The sequence below is a fragment of the Oncorhynchus tshawytscha genome, linkage group LG26, assembly GCF_018296145.1.
Source record: "Oncorhynchus tshawytscha isolate Ot180627B linkage group LG26, Otsh_v2.0, whole genome shotgun sequence".
Classification (NCBI taxonomy): domain Eukaryota; kingdom Metazoa; phylum Chordata; class Actinopteri; order Salmoniformes; family Salmonidae; genus Oncorhynchus; species Oncorhynchus tshawytscha.
The window spans coordinates 53,164,131-53,191,608 of NC_056454.1; the positions used below are offsets into that span (position 1 = coordinate 53,164,131).

A 27,478-nucleotide genomic window follows, 5' to 3' on the forward strand; every position below is an offset into this window, starting at 1 on the left:
ACAGACATGACATCACAGCCACAGACAGACATGACATCACAGCTACAGGCCACAGACAGACATGACATCACAGCTACAAGACAGACAGAAGACATTACCTCAGAGAATCAGCTTCTTCATAGTTGACACAGATGACAGACAGCCAATCAATCCCTCCGAATAAGTCTCTGTCCAACCACTTATCTGCAGCATGAGCTAATACACTCCAATTGTCTATCAATCAATGTATGAGTAGCATATCCTGTATCAATTCGTTTCAGCACTCGTTTCTACGGACTTCAGTCTATAACAAATGAAACAACCTCTGAGCCAGACTTTCAGTTTCTGTTCCTCGGTCTCTGCTGCATCTGCAAATAGAATGATCTGTTTAAAGGCAACTTCAGGTTTGGTTTTCTGTGTTGAGCTCACGCAGGTATGAATAAATAGATGACAGTATTATGGTAATCATTGTTTTGACATGATTTAATAACATGAGTTGCTGTGCTTCTGTCAGATACTGTATGTTTTGGCACGTTACTATTTACCTATTTCATAAAAACACTGTGTACATGAATAAACAGTTTCATCATCACATGTTCAGCTGAATTAATATGGTTTATTATTCCATTCCACACCAACAGTGATTTCATTTGACACCAGTTCACCCGGTTCAGACCCCAGCTCTGCCTCCTTTCCTGAAACGATCAGCTCCATTTAAAAAGGCAACCAGCTTTCACGGTAAACGCTGCATGTTCAAGGCTCAAATCGGAAAATTACCTTTCAGATTTCCAACGGTGCTACAAGGCAGATCTTCTGAGTTAAACTGAATCGTAACAAAGCCTGCTCATCTCGGAGTTCATCTAAAGTTATCCATCTGGATTTTGGTCTATTTGATGGGATTAAATGCATAGAAATATAATGAATAGAACAGGAGTCCCCATTCATATGTTACATTAATTCTATTTCTGTGCATTTTAATCCTATCAGATGGGCAACATCAAGATCACTGGGCCCTGCAGATTGACTGAGGTCTGTGGCTTGGTTCAGTTCGGTCTCTGGGTCTGCGTGCTCTGTCCCCACCAACCAATAGATTAGTAGGCCTGAGGCTTCTATAGTGAAGTGGCAACAGTATGGTAGGGTTGTGAAAGTGAAAGTCAGTTTCCTGCCCTGCTCCTGTTAGCCACATTAGCCTTGCGGTGCTCCTGGACACAGCGAGGGGTGCAGAAGCTGAAGTCTAGGTACTGAAACGGAACCTTTCCCACCAGGGACTCCCCACACTGCCAACACCGCCTGGTAGAGAGGAGAGAACATGGAGTTAGCTAGAAAAACACTAGACTCCTAGAGGATACTGTATACGACAGGACACTAGACTCCTAGATGATACTGTATACGACAGGACACTAGACTCCTAGATGATACTGTATACGACAGGACACTAGACTCCTAGAGGATACTGTATACGACAGGACACTAGACTCCTAGATGATACTGTACACGACAGGACACTAGACTCCTAGAGGATACTGTATACGACAGGACACTAGACTCCTAGAGGATACTGTATACGACAGGACACTAGACTCCTAGAGGATACTGTATACGACAGGACACTAGACTCCTAGATGATACTGTATACGACAGGACACTAGACTCCTAGATGATACTGTATACGACAGGACACTAGACTCCTAGATGATACTGTATAAGACAGGACAGGACACTAGACTCCTAGAGGATACTGTATACGACAGGACACTAGACTCCTAGAGGATACTGTATACGACAGGACACTAGACTCCTAGAGGATACTGTATACGACAGGACACTAGACTCCTAGAGGATACTGTATACGACAGGACACTAGACTCCTAGAGGATACTGTATACGACAGGACACTAGACTCCTAGAGGATACTGTATACGACACTAGACTCCTAGAGGATACTGTATACGACAGGACACTAGACTCCTAGAGGATACTGTATACAGACACGACACTAGACTCCTAGAGGATACTGTATACGACAGGACACTAGACTCCTAGAGGATACTGTATACCTGGGACACTAGACTCCTAGAGGATACTGTATACGACAGGACACTAGACTCCTAGAGGATACTGTATACGACAGGACACTAGACTCCTAGAGGATACTGTATACAATTCACTACTGACTCCTAGAGGATACTGTATACAGGACACTAGACTCCTAGAGGATACTGTATACGACAGGACACTAGACTCCTAGATGATACTGTATACGACAGGACACTAGACTCCTAGAGGATACTGTATACGACAGGACACTAGACTCCTAGAGGATACTGTATACGACAGGACACTAGACTCCTAGAGGATACTGTATACGACAGGACACTAGACTCCTAGATGATACTGTATACGACACTAGACTCCTAGATGATACTGTATACGACAGGACACTAGATGAATGAATAAATGTGTTTCCTCAATACAGAACACCATTTGCCTACAGTACAGAAACAGACTGTTCTGCTATTTATTGAGTAACATGTCGTATTCATTTGTCTAACATTGTTGTGTGTTCAGTGAGTCAAAAGCAGAGGTTGTTTGACTAATGACTGAGGCCTTCGTACTGTTACCTGGTGTTTGAAAGGTCTCCCCCTGTTGAGGCCTGATGCTCTGCCAACCTCTTCTCTGCAGCCTGTGCTCTCTGCGGGTGGAGATTTGACAGTCAAGTCGCTCGTTTTGAACCAAATTGAACAATTCATCTACTGCATAAAAAAATCTGTTTTCAGACCTTCTCTCGATCGCTTAAGGAGGCAAATCTTCTCTTCTCCTCAGCCTCCATCTCTAGTCTCTTCCTCTGTTCTTTCTGTTCTTTCTCCCTCGTTTTCTTGGCCGCTTTCTGAGCCCTTTTCTTCTCCGTCTTCTTGGACTCCAACTCGGCCGTCAGCGGACCAGGAACCTTAAGGGAATAGAGAGCGTTAAGACTTCCCTGCTGAATCACAAAGGGCTCAAAAAATGTCTACGTACATCTTTGGAAAAATTACACGCTCATAGTTATATTAACGGTTTTTCGCCTGCTTGAAATGTGTCCTTGCTCATCATGTGACATGGCCCACGTTACTTCTCTGCTAACTCCTAGACAACAGAATCACCTACCATTGATTTATTCCATTTGATTGACAGAAAGTGCACTCTAACTGTCTGTTTAGGCCCAAACATACAAGTGGACAAGATTACACTTCACAGTTTTATCACAAAGTCCTCTCTCCTTAAAATGTCTTTGGACAATTGACTGGTCGTTTGTTGTTGTTCCACAGTGCTTTGACAGAAAGTGCTACTCAGATTTAATGCGACTGCCTACTGTACATAACCAGACAAACAGCTCACCAGAGCCTACTGTACATAACTAGACAAACAGCTCACCAGAGCCTACTGTACATAACTAGACAAACAGCTCACCAGAGCCTACGGTACATAACTAGACAAACAGCTCACCAGAGCCTACTGTACATAACTAGACAAACAGCTCACCAGAGCCTACTGTACATAACTAGACAAACAGCTCCCAGAGCCTACGGTACATAACTAGACAAACAGCTCACCAGAGCCTACTGTACATAACTAGACAAACAGCTCCCAGAGCCTACGGTACATAACTAGACAAACAGCTCACCAGAGCCTACTGTACATAACTAGACAAACAGCTCACCAGAGCCTACTGTACATAACTAGACAAACAGCTCACCAGAGCCTACTGTACATAACTAGACAAACAGCTCCCCAGAGCCTACGGTACATAACTAGACAAACAGCTCACCAGAGCCTTGCTGTAGTTGTATTTGTCAGGGTGATCAGCCATGTACTTCCTAAACACATTCCTGGTGTCCTTGTCAGGAGCAACGATGTAGGGAGTCTGGCAGGTCAGATCTCTGTGGGCACAAAGCAACAACAGCACATTTCCTCTCTGTCATAACATATAAACATTATAATAACACATCAAATGTATGTGCTCTTCATTTAAAGACAATCACCTTGAAAAAAATAAAAATGTTTTACAACACACATACACACAGTCCCAGTCAAAGGTTTAGACACACCTACTCATTGTAGAATAATAGTGAAAACATCAAAACTATGAAATAACACATATGGAATCATGTAGTAACCAAAAAACTGTTAAACAAATTAAAATATATTTTATATTTGAGATTCTTCAAAGTAGCCACCCTTTGCCTTGATGACAGCGTGTGCACACTCTTAGCATTCTCTCAACCAGCTTCATGTGGTAGTCACCTGGAATGCATTTCAATTAACAGTTGTGCCTTGTTAAAAGATAATGCGTTTGAGCCAATCAGTTGTGTTGTGTCAAGGTATGGGTGGTATACAGAAGATAGCCCTATTTAGTAAAAGACCAAGTTCGTATTATGGCAAGAACAGCTCAAATAAGCAAAGAGAAACAACAGTCCATCATTACTTTAAGACATGAAGGTCAGTCAATACTTTGAAAGGTTCTTCAAGTGCAGTCGCAAAAACCATCCAGCGCTATGATGAAACTGGCTCTCATGAGGACCGCCACAGGAAAGGAAGACCCAGAGTTACCTCTGCTGCAGAGGATAAGTTCATTAGAGTTACCAGCCTCAGATTGCAGCCCAAATAAATGCTTCAGAGTTCAAGTAACAGACACATCTCAACATCAACTGTTCAGAGGAGACTGTGTGAATCAGACCTTCATGGTCGAATTGTTGCAAAGAAACCACTACTAAAGCATACCAATAAGAAGAGACTTGCTTGGGCCAAGAAACAGGAGCTTTGGTCTGAGTCCAAATTTGTGATTTTTGGTTCCAACCGCCATGTCTTTGTGAGATGCTGAGTAGGTGAACGGATGATCTCTGCATATGTGGTTCCCACCGTGAAGCATGGAGGTGGTGGTGCTTTGCTGGTGACATTCATTTAGAATTCAAGGCACACTGAACCAGCATGGCTACCACAGGATTCTGTGGCGATACGCCAACCCATCTGGTTTGCGCTTAGTGAGACTATCATCTCATCCAATTGAGATGGTTTGGGATGAGTTGGACCGCAGAGTGAAGGAAAAGCTGCCAACAAGTGCTCAGCATATGTGGGAACTCCTTCAAGACTGTTGGAAAATAATTCCAGGTGAAGCTGGTTGAGAGAATGTCAAGAGTGTGCAAAGCTGTCATCAAGGAAAAGGGTGGCTACTTTCAAGAATCTAAAATATATTGATTTGTTAAACACTTGTTTGGTTACTAAATGATTCCATGTGTGTTATTCATAGTTTTGATGTCTTCACTCATATTCTACAAGGGAATGGCACAACAATGGGCCTCAGGATCTCATCACAGTATCTCTGCATTCAAATTGCCATCGATAAAATGCAATTGTGTTTGTTGTCTGTAGCTTATGCCTGCCCATACCATAACCCCACCTCCACCATGGGGCACTCTGTTCACAACGTTGACATCAGTAAACCGCTCACCCACACCTGGTCTGCGGTTGTGAGGCCGGTTGGTCGTACTGCCAAATGATCTAAAACGACTTTGGAGGCGGCTTATGGTAGAGAAATGAACATTAAATTATCTGGCAACAGCTCTGGTGGACATTCCTGCAGTCAGCATGCCAATTTCACGCTCCCTAAAAACTTGAGACATCTGTGGCATTGTGTTGTGTGACAAACCTGCACATTTTAGAGAGTGGCCTTTTATTGTCCCCAACACAAGGTGCACCTGTGTAATGATCATGCTGTTTAATCAGCTTCTTGATCTGCCACACCTGTCAGGTGGATGGATTATCTTGGCAAAGGAGGAATGCTCCCTAACAGGGATGTAAAACAACATTTTATAGAAAGAAGATTTTTGTGCGTATTACATTTTTTAACTATCTTTTATTGCAACTCATGAGTGCGTTGCACTTCTGTTATCATCTGCTGATAATTAAGCTATTTTCTGCCGATTGTGGTGCAGTAGTGATTTATTTCTGTGAAGGAAAATTACACATCCCTGAACAGAAAACAAACATGTTTAACTTTCATTATAAACCCCCTGTCAATGCACCACTTTCTCCCACCGTGCTATTTACAAACAGGTGACTGGCTCTGTTCTGGCTCTGTTCTGGCTCTGTTCTGGCTCTGCTCTGGCTCTGTTCTGGCTCTGTTCTGGCTCTGTTCTGGCTCTGTTCTGACTCTGTTCTGGCTCTGCTCTGGCTCTGTTCTGGCTCTGTTCTGACTCTGTTCTGGCTCTGTTCTGGCTCTGTTCTGACTCTGTTCTGGCTCTGCTCTGGCTCTGTTCTGGCTCTGTTCTGGCAAACTACGGTAAACTTCATAATGTGAGAGGTGACATGAAGAACGCGCTCTGCTTTATCTCCTAATGTATTGAAAAAAACATCCCATGGCTATTTCCCAATACCCCGGTATAGGACATATTACGGTATGCCGCCCAAGCCTAATTTCGACATATGTATGGTTCATACTTGCATGCCGGGTCGCTGCCTGCATCCATCAGCAGCTGGACCACTCCTTTCTGCCCTGCTGCGGAGGCCACGTGAAGCAGAGTGAAGCCTGAGGAGTCTATGGGCTGGTTGAGTAGGGCTAGTGGACTCTGGGCTGCAGGGTCTTTGGGCTGGTTGAGTAGGGCTAGTGGACTCTGGGCTGCAGGGGCCTTGGAAGAGCAGCTCTCCTTCACCTCTCCCTGATTCTTCTCTCCCTCTTGCTTTGCACCCTGGTCCTCCCTCTGTCCATCCCGGTCTCCCTGGTCCTCTCTCTGTCCATCCTGGTCCTCTCTCTGTCCATCCTGGTCCTCTCTCTGTCCATCCTGGTCCTTTCTCTGTCCATCCTGGTCCCCCTCCTCTCCACCCTGCTCTCCCCTCCTCACTGGTAACAGTCTGATGAGGGTGTCCAGGTCTCCAGTCTTACAGGCGGTGTAGAGAGCATCCCTCAGGCCATAGTCCCAGGACTCATCAGGCTCCTCTGAGGAGAGATGCAGAGAAGATGCTGTTGTATACAACAAACACAGACAGGCAGACAAAAAGGGCAGGCAGACCGGCCTACAGGCAGACCGGCCTACAGGCAGACCGGCCTACAGGCAGACCGGCCTACAGGCAGACCGGCCTACAGGCAGACCGCCTACAGGCAGACAGGCAGACAGGCAGACCGGCCTACAGGCAGACAGGCAGACCGGCCTACAGGCAGACAGGCAGACCGGCCTACAGGCAGACCGGCCTACAGGCAGACCGGCCTGGGCAGACCGGCCTACAGGCAGACAGGCAGACCGGCCTACAGGCAGACCGGCCTACAGGCAGACCGGCCTACAGGCAGACAGGCAGACAGGCAGACCGGCCTACAGGCAGACCGGCCTACAGGCAGACCGGCCTACAGGCAGACCGGCCTACAGGCAGGCCGGCCTACAGGCAGACCGGCCTACAGGCAGGCCGGCCTACAGGCAGACCGGCCTACAGGCAGACCGGCCTACAGGCAGACAGGCCTACAGGCAGACCGGCCTACAGGCAGACAGGCAGACAGGCAGACCGGCCTACAGGCAGACAGGCAGACCGGCCTACAGGCAGACAGGCAGACAGGCAGACCGGCCTACAGGCAGACCGGCCTACAGGCAGACCGGCCTACAGGCAGACCGGCCTACAGGCAGACAGGCAGACCGGCCTACAGGCAGACCGGCCTACAGGCAGACAGGCAGACCGGCCTACAGGCAGACCGGCCTACAGGCAGACAGGCAGACCGGCCTACAGGCAGACAGGCAGACAGGCAGACCGGCCTACAGGCAGACAGAGTTAGGTTATGACCTCACCCTCTTCATGTTGTATCATCTTCTTCCCCTTGGGTTTCCTCCTCCCCTGGTTTTTCTCTCCTCCTCTCTCCTGGTTACTGTCTTCAGGAGCAGCAGGAGACCCCACAGCTTCCCTGTTACTTAGACCTGAACACAGAAAAAAAATGGTTTTGTAGCTTTTGAAAGATTATCAAGTGATAGACGGTCCTGTTGTAGAAATTCTATGAATTAAAGGGAGATATCCTAAACATCACCCTATTCCCTATAGGCCCCGGTCAGAATTAAACAGGCATCCTAAACATCACCCTATTCCCTATAGGCCCTGGTCAGAATTAAACAGGCATCCTAAACATCACCCTATTCCCTATAGGCCCTGGCCAGAATTAAACGGGCATCCTAAACGGTGCCCTATTCCCTATAGGCCCCGGTCAGAATTAAACAGGCATCCTAACGTCACCCTATTCCCTATAGGCCCTGGTCAGAATTAAACAGGCATCCTAAACATCACCCTATTCCCTATAGGCCCTGGTCAGAATTAAACAGGCATCCTAAACGGTGCCCTATTCCCTATAGGCCCTGGTCAGAATTAAACAGGCATCCTAAACGGTGCCCTATTCCCTATAGGCCCTGGTCAGAATTAAACAGGCATCCTAAACGTCACCCTATTTCCTATAGGCCCTGGTCAGAAGTAGGGCACAATACAGCACACAGGGCGTAACTAACTCTACCGACCCGTCTCCCTCACCTCTGTCCTCTGTCCTGCGTCTCCTCTTCTTCCTCCTGGCAGGGTAGATCTCATGCTCCCGGAGGTCCAGAGTTCCCAGAGTCACCTCCACCGTCTCCAGCTCCTCTCCTGAACTCTCCTCCTCCTCCACTAAGGGTGCCGTTGTCTCCTGGGAAGGTTCTGGCTGAGCCACAGGTGTACGTGCCTTCTTCCACACTTTGTTAGAGGGACTCAGGATGTCGGAGATGTCAGTGTCTTTACCTGCGGTTTGGGATAGATTAGTAAATTAACACTTTGTCAACCTCTTAGAATTGAAGCTCAGGAATGTCCATAAGTACAGTGTATTCAGACCCATTGACTTTCCCCACATTTCCTTACAGCCTTATTCTAAAATGGATGAAATAGTTTTTTTCCTCATCAATCTACACACAAAACCCCATAATGATAAAGCAAAAACAGGTTTTTAGAATTTGTTGCAAATGTATTAAAAATAAAAACTGAAATATCACATTTACAGGGATAAAGTTCAACACCCTGACCTGGACTACCTGGAATTTTGACCTTTGACCCTAGATGTCATTTATTTGACCTCCTCTTTCATATGAGCACATATGTTTTGTATGGAAAATTTTGGGGTCCCCTTTTACCAAGGTAACGCCTCTCGAGGCGAGAACCCCGAAAATGTTAAAATTCATTTTTCGTCGTATGCGAAAAGTTTTAATATTTTCTCGAGACTAATTGGATTCCGAACGCGCCGATATCAAATTTATACCCGTCGCTTACAATGACAACGTTTCACCTGATTTCTCACCAGTTCTCACCAGTTGTCACCGAAAATCCTTTTCTCAATTATTTATTTCCCATTGGAATTTTGGATTTTTTTTTTTTTATCAGACCCTTTACGCAGTACAGCTTCAATGCCATACAACTCTCCTTCCGTGGCCTCCAACTGCTCTTAAACGCTAGTAAAACCAAATGCAGTTTATCACAGTGCCATCCGTTTTGTCACTAAAGCACCTTATACCACCCACCACTGCGACTTGTATGCTCTAGTCGGCTGGCCCTCGCTACATATTCGTCGCCAGACCCACTGGCTCCAGGTCATCTACAAGTCCATGCTAGGTAAAGCTCCGCCTTATCTCAGTTCACTGGTCACGATGGCAACACCCATCCGTAGCACGCGCTCCAGCAGGTGTATCTCACTGATCATCCCTAAAGCCAACACCTCATTTGGCCGCCTTTCGTTCCAGTTCTCTGCTGCCTGTGACTGGAACGAATTGCAAAAATCGCTGAAGTTGTAGACTTTTATCTCCCTCACCAACTTCAAACATCTGCTATCTGAGCAGCTAACCGATCGCTGCAGCTGTACATAGTCTATTGGTAAATAGCCCACCCATTTTCACCTACCTCATCCCCATACTGTTTTTATTTATTTACTTTTCTGCTCTTTTGCACACCAATATCTCTACCTGTACATGACCATCTGATCATTTATCACTCCAGTGTTAATCTGCAAAATTGTAATTATTCTCCTACCTCCTCATGCCTTTTGCACACATTGTATATAGACTCCCCCATTGTTTTCTACTGTGTTATTGACTTGTTAATTGTTTACTCCATGTGTAACTCTGTGTTGTCTGCTCACACTGCTATGCTTTATCTTGGCCAGGTCGCAATTGCAAATGAGAACTTGTTCTCAACTAGCCTACCTGGTTAAATAAAGGTGAAATAAAATGTAAAAAAATAAAAGGAGCCAAAAGAGTTCAAATCGGTTTCATCAGACCAGAGAATCTTGTTTCTCATGGTCTGAAAGTCTTCATGGGCCTTTTACTGAGAAGCAGCTTCCGTCTGGCCACTCTACCATAAAAACCTCATTGGTGGCGTGCTGAAGAGATGTCCTTCCAGAAGGACAACCATCTCCACAGAGGAACTGTGGAGCTCTTTATATAGACAGGTGTGTACCTTTCCAAATCATGTCCAATCAACTGAATTCAGTTGTAGAAACATCTCAAGGATGATCAATGGAAACAGGATGCACCTGAGCTCAATTTAGAGTGTCAGGGTTGAATACTTGTGTAAAAACCTGTTGTTTTCACTTTGTCATTATGGGGTATTGGGTGTAGATTGAGGAACAAAAATTGGTTTTAGCGTAAGGTTGTAATGTAACAAAATGTGGACAAAGGGGGTCTGAATACTTCCAGAAAGCAACGTACATGTAGGACAGATTAAGCCTGGTCCAAGACTGAAAACTGCTTTTCAAATGGAGAATCTAGATCTTAATACTTGTAGGAAACCGTCCCGTAGATGAAACTCGTACCATATATATTTAGAGTGGAGAGGATATCGTGTACTCTCTTTATCTCCCTGAAGGTGGCTCTGCGTGTGGGGAAGGGCAGTGTTCTGATCCGAGGGTCCTTCTTCACCAGCGGAGCCGCTTTACCCCCCAAGAACAGGGTTTTGTTATGGCTGGGCGCCCGCAGGAAGATGGCACTGGCGTCAGTCAGGTGGTCAGACCAGCTCTCCAGTAAGTCCTGGATCTCCTGCAAGCAGAGGAACTACTGATTAGATCAATTACAACCAGCAACAATGAAGCTGCAAGCAGCCATTAAACACACACCCCTTTTTCGAGCTGAAAGACGATGGCGAGAGCTTGCCCACGATGTTGCACAATGATTTAAGTCAATATGTCATCGCTTTAAAATCTGAAATATTTGGGCTCTAAAGTGGCAAATCAGAACTGCCTACTTCATGCAAATCATTGTGAATGCGTTTCCTAAGTTATGTACAAATTATTTTTCAGCCTGTGTTTCAGGGTTTTATTTGACTGTTTCCAACATACTTGGCCTGGTATTGTATGGTGACAACTAGAAGTAGAACCCCCCCCCCCCTTAGACTATAAAAAGGATTTTAAAACAGTCAGATAAACATCTTTAATTCAGACTAGCTCAATAATTGACAAATGATCCAATGGACAAGTTTGCACCTCCTGTTTAGCTCCGTGGCCCAGGTGGACTGTTTGGTCTTCTCGGGCATGAAGAGGAATACATGTGCAGCGGTTTATTATTAACAAACATGTTTTACTAACGATACCAGGCCACGTATCACCATACCAACGATACCAGGCCACGTATCACCATACCAACGATACCAGGCCACGTATCACCATACCAACGATACCAGGCCACGTATCACCATACCAACGATACCAGGCCACGTATCACCATACCAACGATACCCAGGCCACGTATCACCATACCAACGATACGATACCAGGCCACGTATCACCATGCCAACGATACGATACCAGGCCAAGTATCACCATGCCAACGATACGATACCAGGCCAAGTATCACCACACCAACGATACGATACCAGGCCAAGTATCACCATACCAACGATACGATACCAGGCCACGTATCACCATACCAACGATACGATACCAGGCCAAGTATCACCATACCAACGATACGATACCAGGCCAAGTATCACCATACCAACGATACGATACCAGGCCAAGTATCACCATACCAACGATACGATACCAGGCCAAGTATCACCATACCAACGATATGATACCAGGCCAAGTATCACCATACCAACGATACGATACCAGGCCAAGTATCACCATGCCAACGATACGATACCAGGCCACGTATCACCATACCAACGATATGATACCAGGCCAAGTATCACCATACCTATGATACCAGGCCACGTATCACCATGCCAACGATACCAGGCCACGTATCACCATGCCAACGATACCCGGCCACGTATCACCATGCCAACGATACCCAGGCCACGTATCACAATGCCAACGATACGATACCAGGCCAAGTATCACCATGCCAACGATACGATACCAGGCCAAGTATCACCATGCCAACGATACGATACCAGGCCACGTATCACCATGCCAACGATACGATACCAGGCCAAGTATCACCATGCCAACGATACGATACCAGGCCACGTATCACCATACCAACGATACGATACCAGGCCAAGTATCACCATACCAACGATACGATACCAGGCCACGTATCACCATACCAACGATACGATACCAGGCCACGTATCACCATACCAACGATACGATACCGGGCCACGTATCACCATACCAACGATACGATACCAGGCCAAGTATCACCATGCCAACGATACGATACCAGGCCACGTATCACCATACCAACGATACGATACCGGGCCAAGTATCACCATGCCAACATTTTACAAACAATGAATTTAATTCGTAAACAGAACTGACTTGATAAACATTTTATAACACCAGGTTCTTTAGATCGGCTTTCTGAACGGTTGGTATCAGGACGTTTTTGTTCTGCAATATAAAAAAAAGTCACTTTTATTTAGCTAAGCAAGTCAGTTAAGAACAAATTCTTATTTACAATGACGACCTAGGAACAATGGGTTAACTGCCTTGTTCAGGGGCAGAATGACAGATTTTCATCTTGTCAGCTTGGGGATTCGATCTAGCAACCTTTCGGTTACTAGTCCAACGCTCTAACCACTAGGCTACCCTGCCGCCCCAGATATTACCATGGAAACCTTCGTCATTGTTCGGAGGTAGAACCTAAACGTCCTCTTTTGGACAATACGTGGAAATAGTGGCTGCAACGTCCTCTGGTCCTTTAAAGGGGAGCAATGTGCTACCATCAGGTCAGATTATCATCACACAAAGGGTGTGGCCTGTGAAATAGCGCCACTGTGTGGTCAAACAAAACATTGCGTTCATTCATGTGTGTGCAAGAGAAGATCATCCTTTAACTTATAGTAGTTCTGGCTAATCAGAGGAAAACCAAAATGTGTTTCCCCGGTTAGTCCAGACACATCAAAATAAGAGTAGTTGTGTTGCCTTGACGAGCGCAGATTCGTTGTATCGCCTCAGGGCAGCTCCGGCTGATTTAGGAGCATGACTGCTGTTCTTAGCATCTCTCAGACCCTGGGCTGTCCCCCGCTTGGCTCTCACAGTGTACCGATGGAACGTCTTGTGCTGCAACACCTCTCTCCTGGAACAGCAGAGATGAGGGAGATGAATCATCTTTTAGTACTGAGAGGAAGACCTACAGTGCATTCAGAAAGACCCCTTGACCTTTTTCCACATTTTGTTACAACCTTATTCTAAATTTGATTAAATGTTTTTTTCCCCCCCTGACCAATCTACACACAATATGCTGCAGAAATGTTTTGGTTCCCTTCCTCAGATCAGTGCCTCGACACAATCCTGTCTCAGAGCTCTATTGACAATTCCTTCGACCTCATGGCTTGGTTTCTGCTCTGACATGCACTGTCAACTGTGGGACCTTATATAGACAGGTGTGTCTTTCCAAATCATGTCCAATCAAATGAATTTACCACAGGTGGACTCCAGTCAAGTTGGAGAAACAACTCAAGGATGATCAATGGAAACCGGATGCACCTGAGATCAATTTCGAGTCCCATTGATCATCTTTGAGATGTTTCTCCAACTTGACTGGAGTCCACCTGTGGTAAATTCATTTGGGGGTCTGAATACTTATGTAAAATGTGATTTGCGTAAACGTTTATCACGTAAATGTGATAAATGTTTTTTTTAAATAAATTTGCAATGTAGTGCCCTACCTACCCAGGGCACTACCCCCCTACCTACCCAGGGCACTACCCCCTACCTACCTACCCAGGGCACTACCCCCCTACCTACCTACCCAGGGCACTACCCCCCTACCTACCTACCTACCTGGGCACTACCCCCTACCTACCTACCCAGGGCACTACCCCCTACCTACCTACCCAGGGCCTACCCCCCTACCTACCTACCCAGGGCACTACCCCCCTACCTGCAGGGCACTACCCCCCTTCCCTACCTACCCAGGGCACTACCCCCCTACCTACCTAGGGCACCACCCCCTACCCACCCAGGGCACTACCCCCCCCTACCTAGGGCACTACCCCCCTACCTACCTAGGGCACTACCCCCCCTACCTACCTACCCAGGGCACTACCCCCTACCCCTAGGGCACTACCCCCCCCTACCTACCTACCCAGGGCACTACCCCCCTACCTACCTACCCAGGGCACTACCCCCCCCTACCTACCCAGGGCACTACCCCCTACCTACCTACCTACCTACCCAGGGCACTACCCCCCTGCCTGCCTACCTACCTACCTACCCAGGGCACTACCCCCCTACCTACCTACCTACCCAGGGCACTACCCCCCACCACCTACCTACCCAGGGCACTACCCCCTGCCCCCTACCTACCTACCCAGGGCACTACCCCCTACCTTCCTACCTACCCAGGACACCCCCCTACCTTATACCTGAACCCAGGGCACTATTCCCTACCTACCCAGGGCACTACCCCCTTTATACCTGAACCCAGGGCACACCCTATTCCCTACCCACAGGGCACTACTTTATACCTGAACCCAGGACACCCCCTATTCCCTACCTACAGGGCACTACTTTATACCTGAACCCAGGGCACTATTCCCTACACAGGGCACTACCCCCCTATACCTGAACCCAGGACACTATTCCCTACACAGGACACTACCCCCCACCTGAACCTAGGACACTATTCCCTACACAGGACACTACTTTATACCTGAACCCAGGACACTATTCCCTACACAGGACACTACTTTATACCTGAACCCAGGACACTATTCCCTACACAGGACACTACTTTATAGCTGAACCCAGGACACTATTCCCTACACAGGACACTACTTTATAGCTGAACCCAGGACACTATTCCCTACACAGGACACTACTTTATACCTGAGCCCAGGGACCCACTGCACAATTTGACCAGAGCCCTACAGAGCACCATTTAGAGAATATAGTACCATTTGAGACCACTATAGCAATAGAGAATATGAAGCCAGGCTTCTCATCACTGACCCTTGAAACACGGCTCCAGCGAAGTGTCCACCACCTGCCATCAGAATGACCCACATAGTCTTGTTACTGAGACTTTGTAGAGAGGCCACCAGGTCTTCCTCTATGGCAGACTGAAATGCATATAGTCTTGTTAACGAGACTGTAGAGATGCCACACCATGTCAAATCAAATCATATTGGTTACATACACATATTTAGCAGATGTTATAGTGAAATGCTTGTGTTCCAAGCTCCATCAGTGTAGAAGTATCTAACAAAGAAATAACACAAAAATACATAATACTGCAAAGTTGTTTAGGAGCTACAAGCAGAGCTGTTATGTCTTGGGAGCTACAAGCAGAGCTGTCATGTCTGTCATGTCTTAGGAGCTACAAGCAGAGCGATCATGTCTTAGGAGCTACAAGCAGAGCTGTCATGTCCGTCATGTCTTAGGAGCTACAAGCAGAGCTGTCATGTCTTAGGAGCTACAAGCAGAGCTGTCATGTCTTAGGAGCTACAAGTAGAGCTGTCATGTCTTAGGAGCTACAAGCAGAGCTGTCATGTCTAACACGGAACCCAAACCACCATTGCGCATACATTTATTTACACAACACGCAGGTTAAAATATCAAAACAAACTGAACAAATTACATTCATTTAGGGACACGTCAAAAAGCATTAAACATTTATGGCAATTTGGCTAGCTAGCTTGCTGTTGCTAGCTAATTTGGTGATTGGCATCTAAACTTTCATAGTATTACTACGACGACCGGCAACACAGTTCGTCTTTCAATCACCCACCTGGGTATAACCAATGAGGAGATGGCACGTGGGTACCTGCTTCTATAAACCAATGAGGAGATGGCACGTGGGTACCTGCTTCTATAAACCAATGAGGAGATGGCACGTGGGTACCTGCTTCTATAAACCAATGAGGAGATGGCACGTGGGTACCTGCTTCTATAAACCAATGAGGAGATGGCACGTGGGTACCTGCTTCTATAAACCAATGAGGAGATGGCACGTGGGTACCTGCTTCTATAAACCAATGAGGAGATGGCACGTGGGTACCTGCTTCTATAAACCAATGAGGAGATGGCACGTGGGTACCTGCTTCTATAAACCAATGAGGAGATGGCACGTGGGTACCTGCTTCTATAAACCAATGAGGAGATGGCACGTGGGTACCTGCTTCTATAAACCAATGAGGAGATGACACGTGGGTACCTGCTTCTATAAACCCATGAGGAGATGGGAGAGGCAGGACTTGCAGCGTGATCTGCGTCAGAAATCTGCGTCAGACTTCTATTTTAGCCCTTGGCAACGCAGACGCTCGTTGACACGCACGAGCAGTGTGGTTGCAATAATTGAATAACAGATTCCTAAATTTATTTTGCAACGCGAGCGATGTAGTCAGGGTATTAGGTTCATCCTTGAAAACCCACAAATGTTGTTGAGTTAAAGCAGTTCTGCATGGAATGGAATTGGGCCAGACTTCCTCCACAGCGACGTGAGAGACTGATCAACAACTCCACAGGAAGTGGTTGGTTGGAGTCGTTGCAGCTAAAGGTAGACTGATCAACAGCTCCACAGGAAGTGGTTGGTTGGAGTCGTTGCAGCTAAAGGTGGACTGATCAACAGCTCCACAGGAAGTGGTGGGTTGGAGTCGTTGCAGCTAAAGGTGGACTGATCAACAGCTCCACAGGAAGTGGTGGGTTGGAGTCGTTGCAGCTAAAGGTGGACTGATCAACAGCTCCACAGGAAGTGGTGGGTTGGAGTCTTTGCAGCTAAAGGTGGACTGATCAACAGCTCCACAGGAAGTGGTGGGTTGGAGTCGTTGCAGCTAAAGGTGGCACAACCAGTTAATGAGTGAAAGGGGGCAATTACTTGTCACACAAGGGCATTGGGTGTTGCATAACTTTGTTTATGAAATAAGTACATCATTGTTGTGTTATTTGTCCACTAAGGTTCACTTGATCTATTATTAGGTTTTGGATGAAGGTTTGATAATTCAGTATCAAAAATATGTAAAGGTAGATCAAATTACAAATACTTTTTCGCAGCACTGTAACTCAATCATATAACATACAACCCATTCTTCATTCATTTCTCAAGGGAGGCTGATTATTTTGTGTTAAAAAGAGTCCACTTGTCCAAGAGTCCCACCTTGCTCTGCAGAACACAGCGGTAGACAGCCAGGTACTGCCCCTGACAGTTCTGGAACACGACCCGGTTGGAGAGGCGACCGAAGGATCCCGCTTCTAGAACACCGTGGTCCTTCTGTAGAGGAGCAGCCTCGGTGTTCTCTACAACCCAGTCACTGTCTGGTTCCTCATCCTCCGAGTCAGAACCTGAGATGCTAGACATGTCTCCTGTGGACAGAACAAATTCATTTGTACAGATAGAGTAGAATGAAGAAGAGACAAGGGTTGCACCCTATATAGTGCACTGCTTTTGACCAGCACTTATGGTTGAAAGTAGTGCACTATAGAGGGAATAGGGTACCATTAGACACAGCCCTAGTCTTTCTTCATTCTATTCCATTGTTGATACTGATTTGATACATGTCTAGCAAAAACTAAGTTAAGACTTTTTATTTGAAATTCAATTTAGTTTCAGTAATAATGCATAAGGTGATGGGTCAGGTCACGTTAGGTTTAAAGGTAGACTCAGCGAGATTACATAGACGCACCAAGTCGTAGTGGGTCAATTCCCGTAGCTAGCACCAGTGTTGTAGGGAGTCCGGTCTCCAGACCACATATTGACTGTCTCGGTGTTGCCTTGGTGTCACGCGTCAGATACATTTCTACTTGTTCTTGACTCTGTCTCGGACAGTGAGGACTCGTCATTTCTTCCCCAGACCAGCGGAGTAAAACCTCCATTCAGTAAGTGTATAAACTCACATCGCCTGGCCAAATACACTCCTTTCATGAAGCATTAGTACCGGTAGCCTTTATATCTGTTCGGCCTACGGTGGGCCAACCTATCGGTGGGCCAACCTATCGGGGGGCCAACCTATCGGGGGGCCAACCTATCGGTGGGCCAACCTATTGGTGGGCCAACCTATCGGGGGGCCAACCTATCGGGGGGCCAACCTATCGGGGGGCCTACGGTAGGTGGCCAACCTATCGGGGGGCCTACGGTAGGTGGCCAACCTATCGGGGGGCCTACGGTGGGTGGCCAACCTATCGGGGGACCTACGGTGGGTGGCCAACCTATCGGGGGACCTACGGTGGGTGGCCAACCTATCGGGGGCCTACGGTGGGTGGCCAACCTATCGGGGGGCCTACGGTGGGTGGCCAACCTATCGGGGGCCCTACGGTGGGTGGCCAACCTATCGGGGGCCCTACGGTGGGTGGCCAACCTATCGGGGGGCCCTACGGTGGCCAACCTATCGGGGGCCAACCTATCGGGGGGCCAACCTGTCGGGGCCTACGGGGCCAACCTGGGTGGCCAACCTATCGGGGGCCTATGGTGGGGGCCAACCTATCGGGGCCCTACGGTGGGTGGCCAACCTATCGGGGCCAACCTGGCCAACCTATCGGGGCCAACCTATCGGGGCCCTGGCCAACCTATCGGGGCCTACGGGGGCCAACCTATCGGGGGGCCAACCTATCGGGGGCCAACCTATCGGGGGCCAACCTATCGGGGGGCCTACGGTGGGTGGCCAACCTATCGGGGGCCTACGAGGGCCAACCTATTAATAGTAATAATAATTATAAAAAGAATAATAGTGAAGACATCAAAACTAATGAAATAACACACATGGAATCATGTAGTAACCAAAAAAGTGTTAAACAAATCAACATATATTTTATATTCTTCAAAGTAGCCACTCTTTGCCTTGATGAGGTAGTTACGTCTGGCCATCTCCCATGACAACCTGAACCTTAACATAGAGTTGCTGATTTGGTTCTGAGTGCCCAGATTAGATGCGTGGTGACTCACCTCCACTGGTCTTTCTCTCAAACTCCTCCACTGTGGCTGGTGTTTTACCAGATGGTCTCTGCCTCAGGTTGAAACGGTGCCAGTCAAGCTTGTAGTGCTCCATCTGAAAGTAAAAATTACACTCCTCCATCTAAATCACTGACTAGTCCCACACTGACTGACTAGTCCCACACTGACTGACTAGTCCCACACTGACTGACTAGTCCCACACTGACTGACTTGTACCACACTGACTGACTTGTACCACACTGACTAGTACCACATTCTCAATTCTGAGATATGTTTTTCCCTAGACTGGATCAAAAATGATTTGTTTCATAAACCAAAGGATTGTATATTCCGTTTGGATCCAGGCTTCTGAGGCTAGTTTGTGCCACTGGACATTAAATAATACTTCAGGATTTTGTCATGAGGCTTTTTATTTTCTTCCCCAGAGTCAGATGAATTCACGGGTACCATTTTTAGGTCTCTGGGTCCAGTATGGAGGAAGTTGGAGGTAGTTTCACAAGCCGATGGTTACTAGTGTTTGCGCAATGACTTGAAGTCTACAGTATTCACTAGAATATATAATATACCTCAAGTCATTGCGCTACTTAGCAACTTCCTGTTAACTGGACGCAGAGACATAAAAATGGTATCCAGGAGACCATCTGACTCTGGGTCAGTAGATAAAGGAGACCATCTGACTCTGGGTCAGTAGATAAAGGAGTCCATCTGACTCTGGGTCAGTAGATAAAGGAGACCATCTGACTCTGGGTCAGTAGATAAAGGAGACCATCTGACTCTGGGTCAGTAGATAAAGGAGACCATCTGACTCTGGGTCAGTAGATAAAGGAGACCATCTGACTCTGGGTCAGTAGATAAAGGAGACCATCTGACTCTGGGTCAGTAGATAAAGGAGACCATCTGACTCTGGGTCAGTAGATAAAGGAGTCCATCTGACTCTGGGTCAGTAGATAAAGGAGTCCATCTGACTCTGGGTCAGTAGATAAATGGTGATACTTGGCCTGGTATCGTTGGTATGGTGATACTTGGCCTGGTATCATATCGTTGGTATGGTGATACGTGGTCTGGTATCGTATCGTTGGTATGGTGATACTTGCCCTGGTATCGTATCGTTGGTATGGTGATACGTGGTCTGGTATCGTATCGTTGGTATGGTGATACTTGCCCTGGTATCGTATCGTTGGTATGGTGATACTTGCCCTGGTATCGTATCGTTGGTATGGTGATACTTGGCCTGGTATCGTATCGTTGGTATGGTGATACGTGGCCTGGTATCGTATCGTTGGTGTGGTGATGGGCCTGATACTTGGCCTGGTATCGTATCGTTGGTATGGTGATACTTGGCCTGGTATCGTATCGTTGGTATGGTGATACTTGGCCTGGTATCGTATCGTTGGTATGGTGATACTTGGCCTGGTATCGTATCGTTGGTATGGTGATACTTGGCCTGGTATCGTATCGTTGGTATGGTGATACTTGGCCTGGTATCGTATCGTTGGTATGGTGATACGTGGCCTGGTATCGTATCGTTGGCCTGGTATGGTGATACGTGGCCTGGTATCGTTAGTTAAATGTTGGTATCGTATCGTTGGTATGGTGATACTTGGCCTGGTATCGTATCGTTGGTATGGTGATACGTGGCCTGGTATCGTATCGTTGGTGTGGTGATACGTGGCCTGGTATCGTAGGTATGGTGATACGTGGCCTGGTATCGTATCGTTGGTATGGTGATACTTGGCCTGGTATCGTATCGTTGGTATGGTGATACTTGGCCTGGTATCGTATCGTTGGTATGGTGATACTTGGCCTGGTATGGTGATACGTGGCCTGGTATCGTTGGTGATACTTGGCCTGGTATGGTGATATACTTGGCCTGGTATCGTATCGTTGGTATGGTGATACTTGGCCTGGTATCGTATCGTTGGTATGGTGATACTTGGCCTGGTATCGTATCGTTGGTGTGGTGATACGTGGCCTGGTATCGTATCGTTGGTGTGGTGATACGTGGCCTGGTATCGTATCGTTGGTGTGGTGATACGTGGCCTGGTATCGTTAGTTAAATGTTGGTATCGTAACACTAACCGGGAATCGATAGAACATGGCTCAAAGATGCCGAAAAAACAATATAATATTCTAAATGGGTGAATCTCTCCTTTATGGTCTCTGGTCAGTCCATCCCAACCCTCAGTCAGTTATTCACCTGCTCCTCCCGGGTGTCGAAGGGGCACTGGCAGGCCGAGCACACCATCCTGTCAGACACATCTCTACCCAGGCTGCTCTCTGGCTGTTTATCATCCTGGAGATCCTCCTTGGGGCACACAGTCACTCCTGTTAGGATGACATACATACAGGACTTGAGTAACCTGGGAGATAAACTATACCGAACTAAAATTATGCAACAATTTCAACGAATTTACCGAGTTAATGTTCATATCAGGAAATCAGTCAATTGAAATAAATTCATTAGACCCTAATCTATGAATTTCATATGACTGGGCAGGGGCGCAGCCATGGGTGGGCCTGGGAGGGCAAAGGCCCACCCACTGGGGAGCCAGGCCCACCCACTGGGGAGCCAGGCCCATCCACTCCGGAGCCAGACCCAGCCACTGGGGAGCCAAGCCCAGACAATCAGAATGAGTTTCTCTCAACAAAAGGGATTTATTAGACAGAAATAATCTGTTTCATCCACTGTCTGGGTGGCTGGTCTCAGATGATCCCGCAGGTGAAGAAGCCGGATGTGAAGGTTCAGGGTTGGCGTGGTTACACATGGTCTGTGGTTATGAGGCCAGTCGGACGTACTGACAAATTCTCTAAAACTACATTGGAGGTGGCTTACGGTAGAGTAATGAACATTAACTTCTCTGGCAACAGCTCTGGTGGACATTCCTGCAGTCAGCATGCCAATTACACACTCCCTCAAAACTTGAGACATCTGTGGCGTTGTGTTGTGTGACAAAACTGCACATTTTAGAGTGGCTTTTCATTGTCCCCAGCACAAGGTGCATCTGTGTAATGATCATGCTGTTGAATCAGCTTCACGATATGATAAACCTGTCAGGTGGATGGATCATCTTGGCAAAGGAGAAATGCTCACTAACAGGGATGTAATCAAATTTGTGCACAAAATTTGAGAGAAATAAGCTTTTTGTGAGTATGGAACATTTGAGATCTTTTATTTCAGCTCATGAAACACTTTACATGTTGAGTTTATATTAATGACTATTTACATGACAAACAAACATCCGGGGCACAAATAACTGCTTTCAGGATGTACAACAGCCATAGACACAGCTTACAGCTAGCTACCCACCATGACTGTGTGATGGATTCTTGGTGTGTACAGGAGGCTCATGAACACTGGTAACTTCTCTGACCTCCTGTAGAGCAGACTCTTGAAGACAGTACTCAAACACGGAGCGGTGTTCTGGACCTGCGGTCATTGTGGACTCTGAAACATCTGAAGAAGTTCAACATGAGAGTGAGAATCTGTAACTTCTACAGTAGCTAGATCAACGTGTAACTACTACAGTAGCTAGATCAACGTGTAACTACTACAGTTGCTAGATCATAGCGGACTAAACTCCATAGTGAATGAAGTGTCTGGTGACTCCACCAGAGTGGAGCAGAGACCAGGCGTAGTGGAATCTAGCTCCGAATACAGGGTCAACACGTACATATTTTAAATGATGAAACACATACCGTAAACCTATGTTTGTTGTCTGTAGTTGCGTGCCTTTCTTTGTTTGCTGAAATCCATCCTTTGTCAGTAAACGTTAATACATTCTCCCAACAGTTTGTTCATAGCTGTAGCTCTAGACGGCGCAAATGCGCATGTGCCAATTGAATCTCAACAAGGAAACAGTAGTTGTTTCTGATTAACTTTAATTTGAAAAAAAAAAAGTATGGATTTCAGCAGAAAAAGAAAAGCACTTAACTACAAAAGACAAACATGGGTACTGAAATATTGACCGATGTAGTTGGCCATGCGTGGAATCATTCCCACAGAAAGTGAGATTTATAATTCTGAACGTTTGCTTGAGCGTGTACGTAGTTACGCACAGCCATGCCCATGCGTACGCACAGTGTCAAGTGATAAGGGAACTGCGTGTCAAGCATAGGACGGCGAAAATATGAGAGCTTTTTAAATATTTTGTTTACTTATTTTTTTCGATTGAATTGTATTTCCATTGTGAATTCATGCAACATATCTCTACAGGCTATATATAATTTGTGTGCATCTTGTGATAATTATCCACATGACGTAATCATCTTGCTAAATCAGAGGCTCTAATCTGTTGTAAAATTTGGCATACGCTGCATTTCGCAGTGAGCATGTTTTTAAGAGGCAGGTGGGACTTTTTTTGGGGAGAAAGTAAAGATTGGCTCATAAGAAATCGTTCCCCATTGCCACCAATGGGTTCCCAAATACGAATGGCGCAATAGATGGCCCCACATCGCCATAAAAGCAACCTCCTAAAACAAGTTAAACTATTGGAGCAAAAAAGGGTTCCACTCTTAATTAATGTGCGTCACGTCTGGAGGAAACCTGACACCATCCATCCTTACCGTGGAGCATCATGCTGTGGGGATGTTTTTCAGGGACTGGGAGACCAGTCAGGATCGAGGTAAAGATGAACGGAGCAAAGTACAGAGAGATCCTTGATGAAAACCTGCTCCAGAGTGCTCAGGTCCTCAGACTGGGGTGAAGGTTCACCATCCAACAGGACAACGACCCTAAGCACACAGCCAAGACCACACAGAGGTGGCTTCAGGACAAGTCTCTGAATGTGCTTGAGTGGCCCAGCCAGAGCCCGGACTTAAACCAGATCAAACATCTTTGTAGAGACCTGAAAATAGCTGTGCAGCAACGCTCCCCATCCAACCAGACAGAGCTTGAGAGGATCTGCAGAGAAGAATGGGAGAAGCTCCCCAAATACAGGTGTGCCAAGCTTGTAGCGTCATACCCAAGAAGACTCGAGGCTGTAATCACTGCCAAAGGTGCTTCAACAAGGTACTGAGTAAAGGGTCTGAATACTTATGTAAATGTGATATTTCATTTGCAAACATTTCTTAACCTGTTTTTGTTTTCATTATAGGGTATTGTGTGTAGATTGATGAGGGAAAAAACTATTTCATCCATTTCAGAATAAGGCTGTTTATTTTACCTTTATTTAACCAGGCAAGTCAGTTAAGAACAACTTATTATGTTCAATGACGTCCTAGGAACAGTGGGTTAACTGCCTGTTCAGGGGCAGAACGACAGATTTGTACCTTGTCAGCTCGGGGGTTTGAACTTGCAACCTTCCGGTTACTAGTCCAACTCTCTAACCACTAGGCTACCCTGCTGTAACGTAACAATGAGGAAGAATTTAAGGGGCCTGAATACTTTCCGAATGCACTGTTATGAGCAAAAGACGCACGACTCATTCATTCATTCATTCGAGTGGCGCAGCTGTCTAAGGCACTGCATCTCAGTGCTTGAGACGTCACTATAGACACCCTTGTTCGAATCCAGGCTGTATCACAACCGGCCGTGATTGGGAGTCCCGTAGGGCGGCGCACAATTGGCCCAGTATCATCTGGGTTTGGCTGGTGTGGACCATCATTGTAAATAAGAAAATGTTCTAAAACGGACTTGTCTAGTTAAATTAAAAGGTAGAAAAAATGAAACGTTATTTGCCATTGCAACTTGTATTGTCCTAATGATCCTCTCTTTCTAGCTATGTTTTTATTTGTACAGGTCAAACCACAACTGAGAGCCAAACAACACATCCTGGTTGTACTCAAATCTGACACGAGCACCTTTTACAGTCTCGGAAAAGGTTTTTTAGCATGGTTTTTTGTTGGTGTAGGATATTTCATGCAATGGCGCATGTTTCCCACAGACTTTAAAAAAGGTATGATTTTGACCATATAGTTCACTGGGAGAGTTTTGAAAATGCAACTAGCCAAGATTGTACACGAGCACAGAGTTTGAGAACAATTGGCATTTATCAACAGTTATCTCCTACCAGTGTGTGTACGACGCTCGTAGGATTGATAAATCACACTTTCTATGTATGAACATTATACATTGTTCGTTAAGTAGTATTTTAGAATTGTTTCATGCAACATGAATAAATTAGGCAATAGTGTGCAACTGCAGCCCGCAATTCAGGGCGTTTCCGCATGTGGGCATTCCCATTGGTTCCTGCATGAACACCTTGACCCCCCTCAAGCTCCCCAGTGGTTCCTGCATGAACACCTTCACCCCCCTCAAGCTCCCCAGTGGTTCCTGCATCAACAATATTTTTGGTGATGGAAAATATATATCACAGCGGTTTAGATGGTATAATGATTCTCCACTAAATTCTTATTTTGACACAAACTGACATTAGGCGTGATGTATTGCTGTTGTTTGTGCCCTGTGTTGTGCTGCTAGCATGCTATGTTATTGTCTTAGGTCTCTATTTTTACAGGTTAAACCACAACTGAGAGAGCCAAACAACACATCTTGGTTGTACTCATTCAAGTAAGTTAAGAACAAATTCGTATTTAGAATGACGGCCTACACCCGTAGTGTTGTCTCTCTCGTCGTGATGTGTGTTTTGTCCTGTATTTTTACTCCCAGCCCCCGTCCCCGCAGGAGGCCGTCATTGTAAATATGAATTTGTTCTAAACTGACTCGTTAAATAAAGGTGAAAGTAAAACAGGCTTACTATTAGGGTTTCAGCAACCAGGAAATGGAGGATCGATTTCTGCAGTACAACTTTTTTTAAATGGACCAATAGAAGTCTAAAGAGGGGTTCCTGCAGAAGCAGGGGTGCCCACATTAAAGAGGGGTTCCTGCAGAAGCAGGGGTGCCCACATTAAAGAGGGGTTCCTGCAGAAGCAGGGGTGCCCACATTAAAGAGGGGTTCCTGCAGAAGCAGGGGTGCCCACATTAAAGAGGGGTTCCTGCAGAAGCAGGGTGCCCACATTAGAGGGGTTCCTGCAGAAGCAGGGGTGCCCACATTAAAGAGGGGTTCCTGCAGAAGCAGGGGTGCCCACATTAAAGAGGGGTTCCTGCAGAAGCAGGGGTGCCCACATTAAAGAGGGGTTCCTGCAGAAGCAGGGGTGCCCACATTAGAGGGGTTCCTGCAGAAGCAGGGGTGCCCACATTAAAGAGGGTTCCTGCAGAAGCAGGGGTGCCCACATTAAAGAGGGGTTCCTGCAGAAGCAGGGGTGCCCACATTAAAGAGGGGTTCCTGCAGAAGCAGGGGTGCCCACATTAGAGGGGTTCCTGCAGAAGCAGGGGTGCCCACATTAAAGAGGGGTTCCTGCAGAAGCAGGGGTGCCCACATTAAAGAGGGGTTCCTGCAGAAGCAGGGGTGCCCACATTAAAGAGGGGTTCCTGCAGAAGCAGGGGTGCCCACATTAAAGAGGGGTTCCTGCAGAAGCAGGGGTGCCCACATTAAAGAGGGGTTCCTGCAGAAGCAGGGGTGCCCACATTAAAGAGGGGTTCCTGCAGAAGCAGGGGTGCCCACATTAAAGAGGGGTTCCTGCAGAAGCAGGGGTGCCCACATTAAAGAGGGGTTCCTGCAGAAGCAGGGGTGCCCACATTAAAGAGGGGTTCCTGCAGAAGCAGGGGTGCCCACATTAAAGAGGGGTTCCTGCAGAAGCAGGAGGGTCCACATTAAGGAACACACAGAATTGCACCTTTCTCAAATGATGCCCCTGTTTCTGCTTAACTCTGTAGGGGGACTTCCTCCACCATAGAGTGGAGTTTAGTCTGTTTTCTAATTCAGAGATTGGCTATAATCTAGCAAACTATGTCATATTTACACTTGATGTTGAAACACCCACTTTATTTAATCTTATCTAACGTTACGTGAATAAACGTACCACGTGTAAAACAGTTAACTATCTACCCCGTGCTAGCTATGGTGGTTGCTACTAGTTAGTTAGCTAGCTAACATTAGCCATATCAATCAATGGCAACGTGTGAACATAGTAGCTAGCTAATTTCCAGATGTGTTGTTGTTTTAAAAACGTACCAAAATGATGCCACGTCTTGTCGATGTTGAATAAAGACAAATTCTAGTTACCAGTTTGATAGCGCTCTACCTACACTATCTGTCTGGCAGATTGAGCAACTTCTTCTTCTATGATATAATGGCGGTCCGCAAACAAACGTT

General features: G+C 46.5%; 1 protein-coding gene across 2 annotated transcripts; it reads right to left on the bottom strand.

Annotated features, from left to right (window-relative positions):
* Window positions 1-444: 444 nt before the first annotated feature.
* Window positions 445-27,478, bottom strand: ankzf1 (ankyrin repeat and zinc finger peptidyl tRNA hydrolase 1). Of its 2 annotated transcripts, none has more exons than XM_042306830.1 (15): window positions 27,338-27,478; window positions 22,633-22,779; window positions 21,523-21,650; window positions 19,317-19,419; window positions 17,535-17,740; window positions 15,392-15,501; window positions 13,361-13,514; window positions 10,805-11,027; window positions 8,509-8,748; window positions 7,785-7,910; window positions 6,454-6,949; window positions 3,785-3,896; window positions 2,759-2,926; window positions 2,601-2,671; window positions 445-1,269 (listed from the first exon to the last, which is right to left on the bottom strand). In XM_042306830.1, the coding sequence occupies exons 2-15, from the start codon at window positions 22,760-22,762 to the stop codon at window positions 1,134-1,136; spliced, it is 2,403 nt and encodes an 800-aa protein (XP_042162764.1). In that variant the 5' UTR covers window positions 22,763-22,779; window positions 27,338-27,478; the 3' UTR covers window positions 445-1,133. The 2 variants fall into 2 exon arrangements, with proteins under 2 accessions (XP_042162764.1, XP_042162766.1); XM_042306832.1 differs by lacking the exon at window positions 27,338-27,478 and adding an exon at window positions 23,022-23,176.

Bases quoted from the DNA above. Each gene is read 5' to 3' on its own strand.
- ankzf1 (XM_042306830.1), bottom strand. From the start codon at position 22,762: ATGACCGCAGGTCCAGAACACCGCTCCGTGTTTGAGTACTGTCTTCAA. The intron at 19,420-21,522 runs GTGAATAACTGA...TTTTACTTTCAG, and splicing joins TCGACACCCGGGAGGAGCAG to ATGGAGCACTACAAGCTTGA. The intron at 6,950-7,784 runs GTGAGGTCATAA...ATCTCTCCTCAG, and splicing joins GATGATACAACATGAAGAGG to AGGAGCCTGATGAGTCCTGG.